This window comes from Suricata suricatta, chromosome 9, assembly GCF_006229205.1.
Source record: "Suricata suricatta isolate VVHF042 chromosome 9, meerkat_22Aug2017_6uvM2_HiC, whole genome shotgun sequence".
NCBI lineage: Eukaryota > Metazoa > Chordata > Mammalia > Carnivora > Herpestidae > Suricata > Suricata suricatta.
This window is the reverse complement of record NC_043708.1, coordinates 128,995,751-129,010,212: the sequence shown is the minus strand read 5'-3', so window position 1 is coordinate 129,010,212 and position 14,462 is coordinate 128,995,751. Positions and strand designations below refer to the sequence as shown.

At 41.1% G+C, this 14,462-nt stretch overlaps 1 protein-coding gene across 7 annotated transcripts in view; it reads left to right on the top strand.

The window, feature by feature from the left end:
• Positions 1 to 14,462, top strand: part of CHD2 (chromodomain helicase DNA binding protein 2) — a 115,904-nt gene that overhangs the window by 35,860 nt on the left and 65,582 nt on the right. For 6 of the 7 annotated variants that reach the window (XM_029951007.1, XM_029951006.1, XM_029951005.1 and 3 more), the window contains 9 exons: positions 1,224 to 1,357; positions 2,450 to 2,675; positions 4,072 to 4,172; positions 5,091 to 5,135; positions 5,307 to 5,485; positions 8,434 to 8,558; positions 11,097 to 11,313; positions 13,202 to 13,291; positions 14,134 to 14,324. In XM_029951007.1, coding sequence (XP_029806867.1) covers positions 1,224 to 1,357; positions 2,450 to 2,675; positions 4,072 to 4,172; positions 5,091 to 5,135; positions 5,307 to 5,485; positions 8,434 to 8,558; positions 11,097 to 11,313; positions 13,202 to 13,291; positions 14,134 to 14,324 — 1,308 coding nt within the window. The remainder of the gene's footprint in view (positions 1 to 1,223; positions 1,358 to 2,449; positions 2,676 to 4,071; positions 4,173 to 5,090; positions 5,136 to 5,306; positions 5,486 to 8,433; positions 8,559 to 11,096; positions 11,314 to 13,201; positions 13,292 to 14,133; positions 14,325 to 14,462) is intronic. The other variant, XM_029951009.1, reaches the window with a different exon arrangement.

The following is a 14,462-nucleotide window of genomic DNA, read 5'->3' as shown; positions in this document are numbered from 1 at the left end:
GATCGTGGCCTGAGTCGAAACCAAGATTCTGATGCTTAACTGACTGAGCCACCCAGGCACTTTCAGGAGTTTGCATTTTGATGGGCAAAAATAATGACCTGTGTCCTAAGTTTGTGTTTAGAAATCTGATCAGTGTTCTTGGCAGAAAGAATGATGTTGGCCAGTGGGAATGTTGAAGGAATAGCTATGGCTCATTTCAGACCTTCATTCCTGTAGAGAAAAGCGCTTTACATTGATGTTCTATTGAGGTGGGTTAGTGAGTGATACATAACATCCTTTTCCAGGAAAGATGTTTGGATTATATTCTCACTTCTGAATTGTTCTTTTAATCAGATTCTTCTGAGGGTCACTTTATGTACTGGTATTTTGATGTAATTTTATTAAGTTTACTAATAGAATGTGGACAATTAATAGAAAATGAAATAAAGGGACAGACAGATGCAGATATCAGTATATTACTTTATGTGAGTCCCAGGATATTTCATTTTCCTTTAGAGGTTACACAGGTTTCTCTTGGTCTACTTAGAGATGGCGAAACTAAGTCCTGGAGATAGGAACCTGTCCGATGTGTCTAGTTAATGATTCCAAAGCTTGGAGGCGGCACTGATTATGCCGATGTATACTGTTTCCTCCTGCAGCTGTTGTACATCCAGAACTGTTTTTCTCTTGTGTGACTCCCAAACCATTTGTTGTTTATATATGGGGGAAAGCTGCATTTTAAGATTTTATTACCAGGAAGTAAGTATGTTGAAGTTTTCAACAGTTTGAGAGGACTTAAATTTCATATTCTTGTTACCAGACAAAATATAGGGTTGAGACATTTCATCTTAGAAATATTGTTTTCTTTTTGCTTAGTGAAACAGTAGCTGTTTTTTTCATTCATTATATGTTTTCTTTGTAGTCGTTTCCATGTTTACATAGTAACATCATGTTGAAACAGCATAGGCATGTCCTTGTAGTTTTCTAGATCTTGTTTACACGTATCACTGTAAATAGTCGTCTGTTTTTAGTTTGAGCTGTGAATAAGCCTTCCTGCAGTTCTCCATGAGAATGCATTAATACTTAAGTAGGAGACAACAAAGACCTTTGAGCCCACTTTATCTGTGGCTGATCTTAACATAGCATGGAGTCAAAAGGGTATGGTTCTTTAACAGTGTTGTATCTGATGGTGATTAATTCTGGAAAGGTAGTCTCTCATTTATCCAGCATTATTTCTCATGCAGCTATAAGGAAGATGATGACTTTGAGACCGACTCTGACGATCTCATTGAAATGACCGGAGAAGGAGCCGATGAGCAGCAGGACAACAGTGAGACTATCGAGAAGGTCTTAGACTCGAGGCTGGGAAAGAAAGGAGGTACGTGTCTTTGGGGAGCAAATTATGTCTTACCTTCTCAGTGAGGTCCAAATCTTCTGTATTTCAGCTCTGAGATGAAGAATTTCAGTCCATGCTTATATTGGTTGTGAAATGTGGAAGTTTTCTCACACAATGTCATGTTTCATTGCTGACGATGTAGGGATGTGTCCAACATACGTCTCTGAGACTTGAAGATTAAGACAGTAAAGTTCTGTTCATAGCTTAAAAAGCAGTGATGTAGCAGAGATTCCGGTTTATAAACCTGAAACAAATTTACCTTTAATTAGGTGTTTCCGAATCTCCTAGACCATAGCAAATGAAGATTTTTTTTATATCTAACTTGAAGTGTCTTATAACTCAGTTTCTTTAAAGCAACCTTTCCATATAAAAAATATCAAAATATTGCCTAATTCATTTTTCTTTCTCTTTTTTTTTTTCCATCCAGCCTCATTTGAGGTTAAGAGTTAACAGAACTTTGAGTGGATGGGTAATTGGTGTTCGGAGGGTGAGGGGGGGATTTTTTTTCTTTTTCTTTTTTTTTTTAAATGTTTATTCATTTGTGAGAGACAGACAGAACGTGAGAAGGGGAGGAGCAGAGAGAGGGGAGACACAGGCATCTGAAGTAGCTCCAGGCTCTGAGCTGTCAGTACAGAGCCCAACGTGGGCCACAAACCCATGAGCCGTGAGATCATGGCCTGAGCCAAAGTCGGGCACTCAGCCTACTGAGTCACCCAGGCATCCCTGTTTTCTTAGTATTCTTAGAGAGACAGATTTGTTTTCTGAGTTAGTAGGGACCAAACCAAAAAGATGTTGCTCTTCCATTTCTATTGTGTTTAGACACCAGGATTTCTTTGATTTTACCAGCATATTTTGGAAAACATTTTAAAGTGTAGAAATTGGGTTTGCATTTTGAAAATATTTGATATTACATATCTTGTTCATTCTGTATTGTTTGTGAATTTCTGCTTATTTTTCAGTCAGAGGATTTTGATGCTTCATCCCAAAAGAGATTCTTTAGCTGAATGCATACTAGAAGCTGTTTTAGGGTCTGATTTAATATACTTTTAAATGTTTACCTGAATCCTTTTGCAGCCACTGGAGCTTCTACTACTGTATATGCGATCGAAGCTAACGGAGACCCTAGTGGCGACTTTGACACTGAGAAGGATGAGGGTGAAGTCCAGTATCTCATCAAGTGGAAGGGTTGGTCTTACATCCACAGCACGTGGGAGAGTGAAGAATCCTTACAGCAGCAGAAAGTGAAGGGCCTAAAAAAGTTAGAGAACTTTAAGAAGAAAGAGGATGAAATCAAGCAATGGTACATTTTTCAAGCAATGGTATATTTGTAGCCTTGAGGGAAGGGAAGGTTTCTAAATAGTGAGTGGAGCACAGAGCTGTCTAGGATCTTGGATTTTGCCTGGATTATCTGAACACAGAGCCAGTCAGAATTCCATTTTATAAAATTTTGACCTGAAGACTGTGTGTGTGTGTGTGTGTGTGTAGTAAGTATTGCATGTGGCCACCAATTTTGCAGAGTTTAATAATAAGTAGCTTATGGAGCATTTTGTACACCTACTGTTTTTAATCCTTACAATAAGCCCATGAGAGTTGTACCTTTATACCCATTTTGTGGATAGGAAGAGTGAGGCACAAGGCAACTTTTCCAGGAGGACCTAGGATTGGATTTCTGGCAGCCCTATCCAGAGCTAAGCTCTTAGGCATCCTGTCATTTTCCTGTGATTATGCTGGGGTAGCTTAGATGTCAGGAGTTAATATTCCAGAACTGTCTGGGTTATGATACACATAACACTAATCTCAGCTTTACACAATTTGCAGAAATGATGTGACAGAAACAGATAACTCCTGAAGCTCTGATATATCATTGTGCTTTTAGCTTGCTTCCAACTTTGGAGGTGGTTAAGTTGCATATGAGAAATATGTGGGGGCTGCAGCACTCACAGACCTAAACTAAGTCGAGGTGTCAAGTTCAGCCCTGAAGACACACCTGCCAGTGTAAAGTGATCAGGTTATTTTGTGTTAGAAATAGGACCAGATGGGTTCTAATTCCCATTTTACTTCTATGCACAAGGTGCTCTTTCAGTAAATCACTTATTTTTTCTTTATGTATCCCTAAGACGGAGTAGGTTGTAAAGCTGTTACAAATTTAAAATCCTCAGAAGTACAGTAATAGTTCATTTCAGGCTGCTGGTATTGTCCTTTTATAGAATTTTAGTCCCAAGACTAACCAGCTTTCCATAAAAGCTATATTTAATCTCTCCTAAAGCACGTATCTATATGAAAAAGGCCTGTTTCCTTTGAAATCTGGAAGACAGTTTTATTGTCCTATTCTGTTGAGATCTTGGAATTTATTACAGAAAGTTGTTATTTTTAAGTTTTTTTTTTGTAAAGAGGGAATAACTGGTATGTTTTATCAGTTTTATTGTCCTATTCTGTTGAGATATTGGAATTTATTACACAAAGTAATTATTTTTAAGTTTATTTGTAAAGAAGGAACAGCTGGTATGTTTTATGAGTCTAAGGTTTTCTGAAAGTATGTTTTTATAAAATCTTTGGCTTAATTACGAGTAAAGGATGGTAAAGGGACAGATGGAAGTAAAGACTCCGTTTCCTTTGCTCCTTTTAGACTTTCTTTGATAAATTTATATGGAGCTCCCAAATCTAATCGGTATTTATTTTCTCTGTCTTCTGTCTAGGTTAGGAAAAGTGTCTCCTGAAGATGTGGAGTATTTCAACTGCCAACAAGAGCTGGCCTCAGAGTTGAACAAACAGTATCAGATAGTCGAAAGAATCATCGGTGAGCACGTGGAGACTTATTTCAGCAGTGTTTGAGCTCTACAGATAATGACTTGGTTTTGGGGTAATGTTAATTTAAAAGTGGGTTTTGTAGATTTACTTTTTGAGAATAGAGAGACGTGAAAAAAACAAGAGAATAGACAGATACCTAGATTTATACTGAAGGAAAAGGTAACAAGATTTGCTGGTAAATTTGGACGTGGGGGATGAGAGAAAGAGGTGTCATGAATGATGCCCAGACTTTTGACTCAGGAAAGTAGAACAGAGGTACTGTTTACTGAAATGGAAAGGCTAAGGGAAGAGCTGCCTTTTGGAGTGTTGATCAAAAGAAGGGTTTAATATTTGTAAGTTTGCTGTTCTTCTTGGTTGCCCAAGTGGAGAGTATTGGGAAGGCTGTAGCATATGTGAGAGTCTGCATTGGGGATTTATATTTGGAAATTTTTCAGTATATAGATAATATTTAAAGCCTAAGAGGTTATCAGAAATAGTATACCTAGTGAGAACAGGAAGTCTGAGAGCATTCCAGGGTTTGGAAGTTAGGGAGAAGTCACAGGAGAAGAGAAGAGAAAGAAAGTCCCGTGAGAAAGGAGGAGGGCTAAGAGCATGATGTCCTGGAGGGAAGAAGGACTGAGACTTGATCCTTGAACTTGGGCTGGTTCAGGATCTATGGAGTGGTGGGTGAGGCCTGATTAGGGAGGCTTCAAGAGAGAATGAGGGGGACAGTGTGTAAAAACAGCTCTTCTGGGGAGTTTTGTTGTAAGGAAAACAGAAATGGGGTCATAGCTACACAGGGCTGTGAGAGCAAGACAGGTGTTCCTTTTTTTTTTAGTATATCTGTATTCTGATTCATAGGACCTAAAATGTCACTCTTTGCTTGATTATAATGATAATATTTCTATCTTATTTTTCATTTGTTTAGCTGTGAAGACAAGCAAATCTACATTGGGTCAAACAGATTTTCCAGGTATGCAAAAGATCTGGTTAACAAATGTTGCTGAGTGTCTAAGAGCAGTTCAGGTTTTGCAGTGTATTTACAGTTTTGTCACTTGGTATTTCAATGGTTGTGTGTTAAACAGTGTCTCTCCCCTTCTTTGATTGACAGTTCCTAATCTACTAATTTTTGTATATGAAACAGCTCACAGTCGGAAGCCGGCACCTTCAAATGAACCTGAGTATCTATGCAAATGGATGGGACTGCCATATTCAGAGTGCAGCTGGGAAGATGAAGCCTTGATTGGAAAGAAGTTCCAGAGCTGTATTGACAGCTTCCATAGTCGAAACAACTCAAAAACCATCCCAACGAGAGAGTGCAAGGTGTGTGATTGCTGGCCTTTGGTTTTCCAGAGGAAAGATGTATCGTTGGAAAGGGTTGGTCACATAGGTACTGGGAATAGAATACAAAAGTAAATGATAGTTCCCATTTTGATGTGGAAGATGAATTAACCTTGACATCAAAGGAAAACATTAGAAGGAGAGGATGAGTTGTAAAATGGCTTTACTATACCTCTTTAATCTTAAAATTCACAGAACTGGATAGGTCTAATTAGAGATGTTGTGCAGAATATTTGAAAAAATTTAAGTACTTTATTTTTTTTATTTTTTTAATGTTTATTTTTGAGACAGAGAGAGTGTGAGCAGGGGAGAGGCAGAGAGACAGACAGAGAGAGAGAGGGAGAGAGAGAGAGAGAGAGAGAGAGACAGACAGACAGACAGACAGACAGACACACACACACAGAATCGGAAGCAGGCTCCAGGTTCCAAGCCGTCAGCACAGAGCCTGATGTGGGGCTTGAACCCACCAACGGTGAGATCGTGACCCAAGCCCAAGTCAGATGCTCAACCAACTGAGCCACCCAGGCGCACCGAATTTAAGTACTTTAAAGAGAAATGACAGTGTGTGGGGGGAGGGGGTGGGGTGGGGACATCTGGGTGGTTTACTCATTGAGCAACGGATGGTTGAGCGACTGATTTCCGCTGAGGTCATGATCTCATGGTTTGTGAGTCCAGGCCCCGTGTCAGCACGGAGCCTGTTTGGGATCTTCTCTATCTCCCTCTCTTTCAGCGCCCCCCCCCCCCCCAAGCTCACATACTCTCTCTGACTCAAAATACATAAATAAACTTAAATAAAATAAAGAGAAGTGATGGGAAAGGGGAGGAGCTCTGAATTCTAAGTTAGAAACTAAACATACAGGCTTTCATTTGCTTGTTTGCACAAATCCTTTCCCTTGTTTGGAATTCATCTCGCATGTAAAATGACGTGCTTGAGTCCTTGGCAGTGGAAGTCTGTGTAAGTCATGGGCTCTGTCTCTGCGGAGCTGACACCCAGTCCGTGGCACCAGCCCTGCAGCTGTGGAGTGCAGTGCGTGCTTGAGGGGAAGGGAGTGTGATAAAGAACTGTGCTCAGAGAAGTACAGAGGCTGGAGTCCCTGAGTTCCAGGAGCCGTGAAGCGATTTTAGAGGGTTAAAGAGGAGGATGCACTTCTTGAACTGCCCTGGTTCTTGAAGAATGGGTCGGTGCTGGATAGACAGACAGAAGGGAGCCCAGGTTATTGCCCTCTCATGAAGGGCATCAGGAGAATGTTCTTGGGGTAGAAGAGAGGAAGGTGGTGTTGGCAAGTGCATTTAGGTCCAAGTTTGCATGTCTTGAATACCTTGGAGGCTAATTCTGGCTTCATCGGGTGGGTGTGGGCATGCCTACCTACCTGAGAGAGAGCAGCAGGATGGAAACAGTGTTGTATTCGGGAAACTTCCCCTAATGGCGGTGTGCAGGAGCTGCTGGAGCAGGCAGTTAGGAAAAGCCAGAGATCCAGCCAGAAACATGCCCTAGAAGTCTGTGAGGGAACGATGGTGTGCGGACAAGGGAAGTCACTATGGGATGGGGATCGGATGGCGGGAGCTGTAGAGGACACTTGGCAGAAGTGGACATGGCGTTTGGCGGCTGAGTGCGAGGAGTCAGTTTCTGTTCACAAAGGAGGGGTGAGATGAGTGCGAGGAGTCAGGTTCTGTTCACAAAGGAGGGGTGAGATGAGTGCGAGGAGTCAGGTTCTGTTCACAAAGGAGGGGTGAGACGATCAGCAGTCCCCTCACCAAATACACCGTTGGGGTGAAACTTCACGTGCCGGGTTCTATTCCATAGAGCCCTAATCCTCAGAGAAATGCTTGCTGAGAAAAGGCTTTGTGGCCAAGGAGCTTTGGGAAGTTTTCCTGTAAATTCAGAGTGTGGACAAGCATTTTAGACTTTTAAATGGTCACAGTAATGAAATTTATATAACTTGTATTACATTGTTTCCCAAATGGATGTAGCCACAGAATCCACATTTTGTGCAAAGCATAGAGACATGACCTTACTAGACTGCTGTTCCTCACAACCATTTCCTTTAGAAAACCAAACTCACACACTTGGGGGTTCAAGGTCAGGGGGCTGGCATTTTAGAATTTGCAGATGTTCTCATGGTGAAGTTCTGCTGTGTTTGGCATATACAGACTTTCCCAGTGGCCTTGTTTTGTAGTGTTTATTTTTTATTTTTAAAAGTGTTTTAATGTTTTATTTATTTTTGAGAAAGACACAGCTCAAGCAGGGGAAGGGCAGAGAGAGAGGGAGACATCAGGTTTGAAGCAGGTGCCAGGCTCTGAGCTGTCAGCACAGATCCTGACGTGGGGCTTGAACTCACGAAATGTGAGGTTCTGACCTGAGTTGAAGTCAGATGCTTAACCAACTGAGACACCCAGGAGCTCCGTTTTGTAGTGTTTAGAATGAGATTATGTAACGATGGTAATGGAGCCCTCCTTCCATATGATGGAGAGGATGTAAGATCAGTGCTGTGTAATGATGTTCACAGACAGACTTCAGGACAGGAGCACGGTAAGCAAAGACTATTTCAGGATACTTCTGGCTTTGGGAGTATAGACCTCAACAGAAGGAGGTGTAGGTGCGGGGGCGTAGATGGGGTTGGTGATTCAGATGTGAAATTTAAACTTCTGTGCTTTGGGACACCCAGGGTGGCTCAGCCAGTTGAGCGTCCAACTTCAACTTAGGTCACGATCTCACGGTTCCTGAGTTCGAGCCCTATATTGGGCTCTGTACTGACAGCTCAGTCTCTCTCTCTCTCTCTCTCTGTCTCTCAAAAATAAATAAACATTAAAAAATTTTTTTTAACTTTTGTGCTTTGGTTCAGAGCACATAAATCACAGGTAGCATTTTAATGTGGGAACAGGAAGAAAGTCTTTTTCAGATCTGGGCTTTGTTCATTTTTGTTTTTTAGGCCTTGAAGCAGAGACCACGATTTGTGGCTTTAAAGAAACAGCCGGCATATTTAGGAGGGGAGAATCTAGAGCTCCGTGATTATCAGCTAGAAGGTCTCAACTGGCTTGCTCATTCCTGGTGCAAGTAGGTAGAAAATATGTTTGAATTTCTCCTTACTGTTTCTGGCTTTTTTATTTTTAAGTGCAAATAATTATTTCTGTTGTGTATTATAGAAACAAAAATATGTAATTGAGAGAAGGCTCTTGTAGGAGTTTATGAGAACGTGTAAAACTGTTTTAATCTGAAGTAAAGAATACTTTGTTAATTAGTTATTTGGGGATAATTTGTCATAACCGGAAGCCTGTGTCGCAACATGTTGTTCATGAGTATAAATAGCAAGTTGATGGCCTGTGATGTGGAAGGGGTTCTTCTCAGAAGAAGGAAGAAAATGTCTGTGTTCCGTTCATTTTCCTTCTGAGCGCAGGAAAGCCTTTCCCTCCTTGTGGTGGTGCTGAGGAGTAGTGTGAAGTCTCCCCCCTCACAGGTTGTCGAAGGTCTCCAATGGTGGAGCCTATAAAATTATCCTTACTTTTGTAACAACACCACCTTGACTTTGAAGAGAAAAGGTGTGACAGTGATAGCACTGGAGGTTAAAGGTGCTTGGAGGCAGTACTCCTGGACGGCATTCATCAGGTCACTTGCAAGTCGTCTCTGATTACCGTGTTAGGGCCCCGTCCAGGCTGTTACGGCTTTAACAGTGGACCTAGACAGACCTAAATTCTCTGTCCGTCCAGGGCATACAGTGTGGGAACGATCTTTAATGTCTGCCTGCAAACGTCTTCCCCCACACGCAACTCTGAAGCTCCTCAGTGTTTTACAGTAAAGAAAAAATTCTTATTTCAGAATTGAACTGCAGCCTGGAAATAAAAGCATGGGAGCTGGTTTTCTCAATGCCAAAAACGTGGTGTCTGGTTAGAGGTACATTTAGAATGCCTGCTTCCCCATGAACCTGCCTATATTCTTTGTCCTGTAAAATCTAATACAGCATCTAGCGTTCAGTCATGAACATCAGAGCCTTGAGGAACTTCATGTGTGTGACTAAGGATGTAAGTCTGATAGAACTGTTCTAAATGGCGTAAAAACTGGTTTTGTTTCAGAGAACAGGGAGATGTAATCTTCCTAGAAGATAGTTCCTAAAGCTAGGTGGAACCTCAAGAGGTGGTGTGATCCAGCCCTCTCCTTTTGTACTTGAAGAGTCGTAGCCACGAAGATGTCATTCATGTGCCCTGTTCACCGGTCACATTGTGTGCTGACGAGGACTCAGACAGTCTTTAGGGTCTGTCACGGGAACCTTACATTAAATAATGTGCTCTTCTGGCCTAGTTTCAGAAATTACAGGGAAATCCATTCCAATCTCTTTTAGTGTATGAACAGTGGCAGTTTGTTAGGGAGAGGAAATGTCGGAGAAAATTCATCCCGTTTCCTCCCTGCTAGTGTGGAAAGGTGAGAGAAACAGGGAAATTATGCACAGGAACATACTGTATCTGAATAATGCATAAATTAGGTGAACCTGAGATGGATAGGGAGGTATGGCCCCCCCCTTCTATCCTGCCCCAGTATATTTGTCTTGTCTTTTTCTGTTCTTTTCCCATAAAACTGGCCTTTCTGTGAAACATAGAATGTATTTATAAAAATGTAATCTCTAATTGGTAAATGTCTTGTATTTCTAATCCATTAACTTCTTTGCCTTGTCTATTTTAGTTCTTTCTGGTTTACTGATTAAGTATTTGTTATACATGTGTAAACCTTTAATGGCCTGATTTTTAAGACATTCCTAATGTTTGCAGCCTTTTGCCATGTATATATTCCTAATTCCTTGCCAAATGGGCCGTTTTATATTTCCTGAACATACTTTCCTACTCTGGCCATTTTTTCAAGTGTTTTTCTTCTATCTGAACAATCCTCTCCTGTTAGTATCCTTGAAATATCCAGACTGTCTCCTAGAGCAGTGTTTCTCAAAGTGTGGTCCCAGGAGCACACCTGATCAGGATATCCACAGGTGTCTGTTACACGAAGTACGGCTCCTCGAGCCCGTTCCCGCATGTTCTGATTTGGTAGGTGTAGGGTGGATTCAGAAGTCTGAGCTGCAGCCTGCCTCTGCCGTAGACTGTGCAGTATTTAAAACAAGCCCCAGACGCGGCAGCACAGAGACCTGGGGAGCAGTGTACGTAGCATTAAACAACCGAGCGGCATGCGGTGGAGGGGGCGGGTGATTTGAATGGAGGCACATCCCTGTGAGGCTGTAGGGTTCATCAGCAGTTGGGATAGCCAGTTTGTCCCCCTGCTTTCTGTAATGGTCATCTTCGTGGATACCCCAACATAGCAAAACCTGCTTTTTGTGTTACAAGGGGTAGATGTAAAAGCACAAATGCAAGGTAAAGAACATAGTCTGAATAAGCTCTTCTAGTATTTCCAGAGCTTGACTGTACCTAGATCACTTGTTCTTCTGCTCTTCTGTAGTTGCTACTACAGAGGAAGTCCAGTTGAGGCTGGTAGCCAGTGCCTTGCTTGGTGAATTGGGAGGCGTTGGTGTCCTTGCGGTTTGTGCACATGCTGGTTTGTGTGTGTGCATGTGTGTGAACTAATGGTTTTGTTTTGTTTTTGTTTTTTCTCTTCCTGCAGAAGTAACAGTGTAATCCTTGCTGATGAAATGGGCCTAGGAAAGACCATCCAGACCATATCATTCCTCTCCTACCTGTTCCACCAACACCAGCTGTATGGCCCCTTTCTTATAGTCGTCCCTTTATCCACCCTCACCTCATGGCAGAGGGAGTTTGAAATCTGGGCACCAGAGATTAACGTAGTGGTTTACATAGGTGACCTGATGAGCAGAAATACGGTGTGTAAACAAAAAGAATTGGGATAGAATCTGTGTTATAAATGTGTTTTGGAAATTGACCTTAAAGCCATTATAGTTTTTAGTAACATGATTCTGACACTGTAATGTGCCCCCAATGTTGGGAGATATATGTATCACAAAAATGCAACTCAGATATTCTTTAAAATATGCTTTCTGTATTAAAAGAAAAACAACAGCAGTATGTGAATGGGAATCCGTTTCAGTTGGATTGCAGTATTAAGTTTTTCTTCTCTCAGTCTTGTATTTCCAAGACCATTTTATTTATAATGGATTATAAGGTGGAGTTAATACCTTGTGGAATGTTAATGTTGTTTTTGCTATGTGAGCAGAGAGATACTACTAAAAATGATCAAGTTCTTAGAGTTTGTTTCCCAGCTTTTTAAAATGGTGAGGTTGCATAACTTAGTAAGGTAGGAATAAAGAGAAAGCACAATGGGCCCTGCTAGGGCTATAGAAATGTAGAATTACTTGTCTGTTTTCAACCTTATCTTGAGCATAAGGAACTTAGGACACAAAGGCTTGAGTTGATCTCTGTTTAGCAGATCTTTTCTTGATGATGACGACTAACTCCTTCAAAAGCACCTGCTGTGTGCAAGGGTCTGTCTGTGCTGGGTTCTTTTTGCCAGATATATTACCTGTAATCCTCATGATAGTCCTCATGATAGTAGATGGTATTCTTTCTAACTGACTGATGAAGAAAAGGACTCAGAAAGTTTAACACTTGTCCTCAGGCCAGCGACAAAGTGGCAGAGCTGGGCTGGGAACAGAGAGGTCTCTGTTCCCAGACCTTTGCTCTTTCATTACTGTGTGTTAGAGAAAACTTTCTGGGAGATTGCTTCTCCCGAGAATAAGCCATCAGGAACTCTCAAACTTTTGAGAGATAATATTATATATTAAGCTGATTGAAATTTATTTTTATTAAATATTTTCATTCAAGTCGTCTAACCTAAACCTTGGCAGATTTGTGGATTTCACTGCTCTAATTTTGAGTTTGTAAGCATATAGCAGTTTTTAGCTTTGCTAAATTCTGTTTGTTAACCATTATAAAAGAGAAAATCTTCCTAGATGATACAAAATTGGCTTCAAGCACTGTATTCAAAGGTGAAGACAAAGTGAACTCTGAAAATTGTGGAGTCAGGGAGATTTTCTATGGAGACTCCCAGACTCCTTTTCTTTGTTCTTCCCACTTGGTGGTGATCACCTGCACGCACTCTTTGTCCTGTTCTCTGGTCTCCAACTTGGCAACCAAACTACAGGAGCCTTGTTGTGGGCCATTGTGCCTGCTGGGCATCCGGTCACGCTGCAGTCTGAGGAGCCATTAGTTTTTGTGTTCCTTTACCTTCACATTATTTTTTTTCATATTAAGTTATATTTTCATCCTTTAACCTTCCCTTCCCTTTTTCTCGGAGGCCACATCTTTCTGCTGTAGATTAGTGAAATTTCTGACCAAGCCAGGGGTTGGGATTTGTTCTACTAATCATAAAAGTATTGCCCTTCCAAAGAGCAAGGAATAAGAAAATATTCCTTAAGAAAATTCACATTCTGGGAGATTGTTAGATAAGTCCAAGTCACCAGGGTTTAACTGCAGACAGAATGCATTTTTCCTTCAGATGTACTGGGATGGGGGCAGGGGCAGTGACAGGTGTTTTGATTCTGGCAGTAAAGTTTCTGCTGCTCAGTGATCTTTTAATTCTCTTACTGCTCTATAGTTTGGTGACTTCAGTCAATTTAGAATTATAAGATATTCATGAAATTCTAAGGTTTATTTTTTATTTGGCATGTTTCTGTTGCATCTGTCACAAGACTGCTGGTGATACAGAAAAGGTAAAAGTAGAAATTGTATCTTAATTACTGATTTCTCTTCTAGATACGGGAATATGAATGGATTCATTCTCAGACTAAAAGGCTGAAGTTCAATGCACTTATAACAACATATGAGATCCTCTTAAAGGATAAGGTGTGTAATTTTGTGGTGTGACTTGGCCAAGTGGTGGGGTCTGTGCTTCCCACTTGCCATGTTACTTTTCTTTATTTGATTAAAGCAAACAGGTGAACAAACAAAAATCCACAAAGAATATTGAGGTTATATATAAAAATCAGAACCTTACAGTTGAAGGGGACTTTAGATCACTTAGTCCAATTGAATTAAATAGGATGAAAGGGTATTGAAGCCAGTAACTTACCTGAGATTGTAGTCAGCCTTCGGAAGGAACTCAGACTTGAGTGCCATCCTAGGCATTTCCCATCGAATCATCGGTAAGGAATTTCTCCACAACAGATGATGTGAATGGTCTCCGTGAGGAGGACAGAAAAATGCAGTTGTTTATATATCATCTCTTTCTATAGTTGCTAAGACATGTATGTGGCAGGTGGTCCCACTGGTGATAAGTGTAAATAAGTTCAATTTGGTGGCTTTTAGTATTTCTGCATTTCAGGGTTGGGTGGAGAATAGGCAGAGATGAATCTTAATTAAGGAGAGACTGCAAAATCATGGTTTTCGTTTTTGTATTGTTTTTGCCCAGCATACCATTTTCTGTGTTCCTGCCGTGGGGCATGCAGCAGTACCTGGCCTAAGAGGTTCTCCCTTCTCCCCTAAGATCTTTTGGGTGGTGGTGTGCTCTTTGGAGTAGACACTAGTCTGGCAAAATACAGAATAAACAGCAAAGTCCTAATATAAGTCCAAGAAGAATAAATGTTTCTATGTCTTTGTGATGGTATTTGTACACAGATAATTAACACTTGAAAGTACTTTGGGTTCCTTCTGACCTGGTGGCTCGTTCTGTTTTGTTTTTACTTTAGACTGTGCTGGGCAGTATTAACTGGGCCTTTCTGGGAGTGGATGAAGCCCATCGGTTGAAGAATGATGACTCTTTATTGTATAAAACTCTGATTGATTTCAAGTCCCACCATAGGCTCCTGATTACGGGGACCCCTCTGCAGAATTCCCTCAAAGAGCTCTGGTCCTTGCTGCACTTTATTATGCCGGAGAAGTAAGCTCCTTCCTGTGTATTTTGAAAGATGCTAGAATGTCTGAAATGCCAATGCTTTTTAACTTTTTAAAAATAGACCTTAGGGAAAACAGATGGCATGATTTGGGGACAGCAAAACATTAAACTGCTGCAGGAATA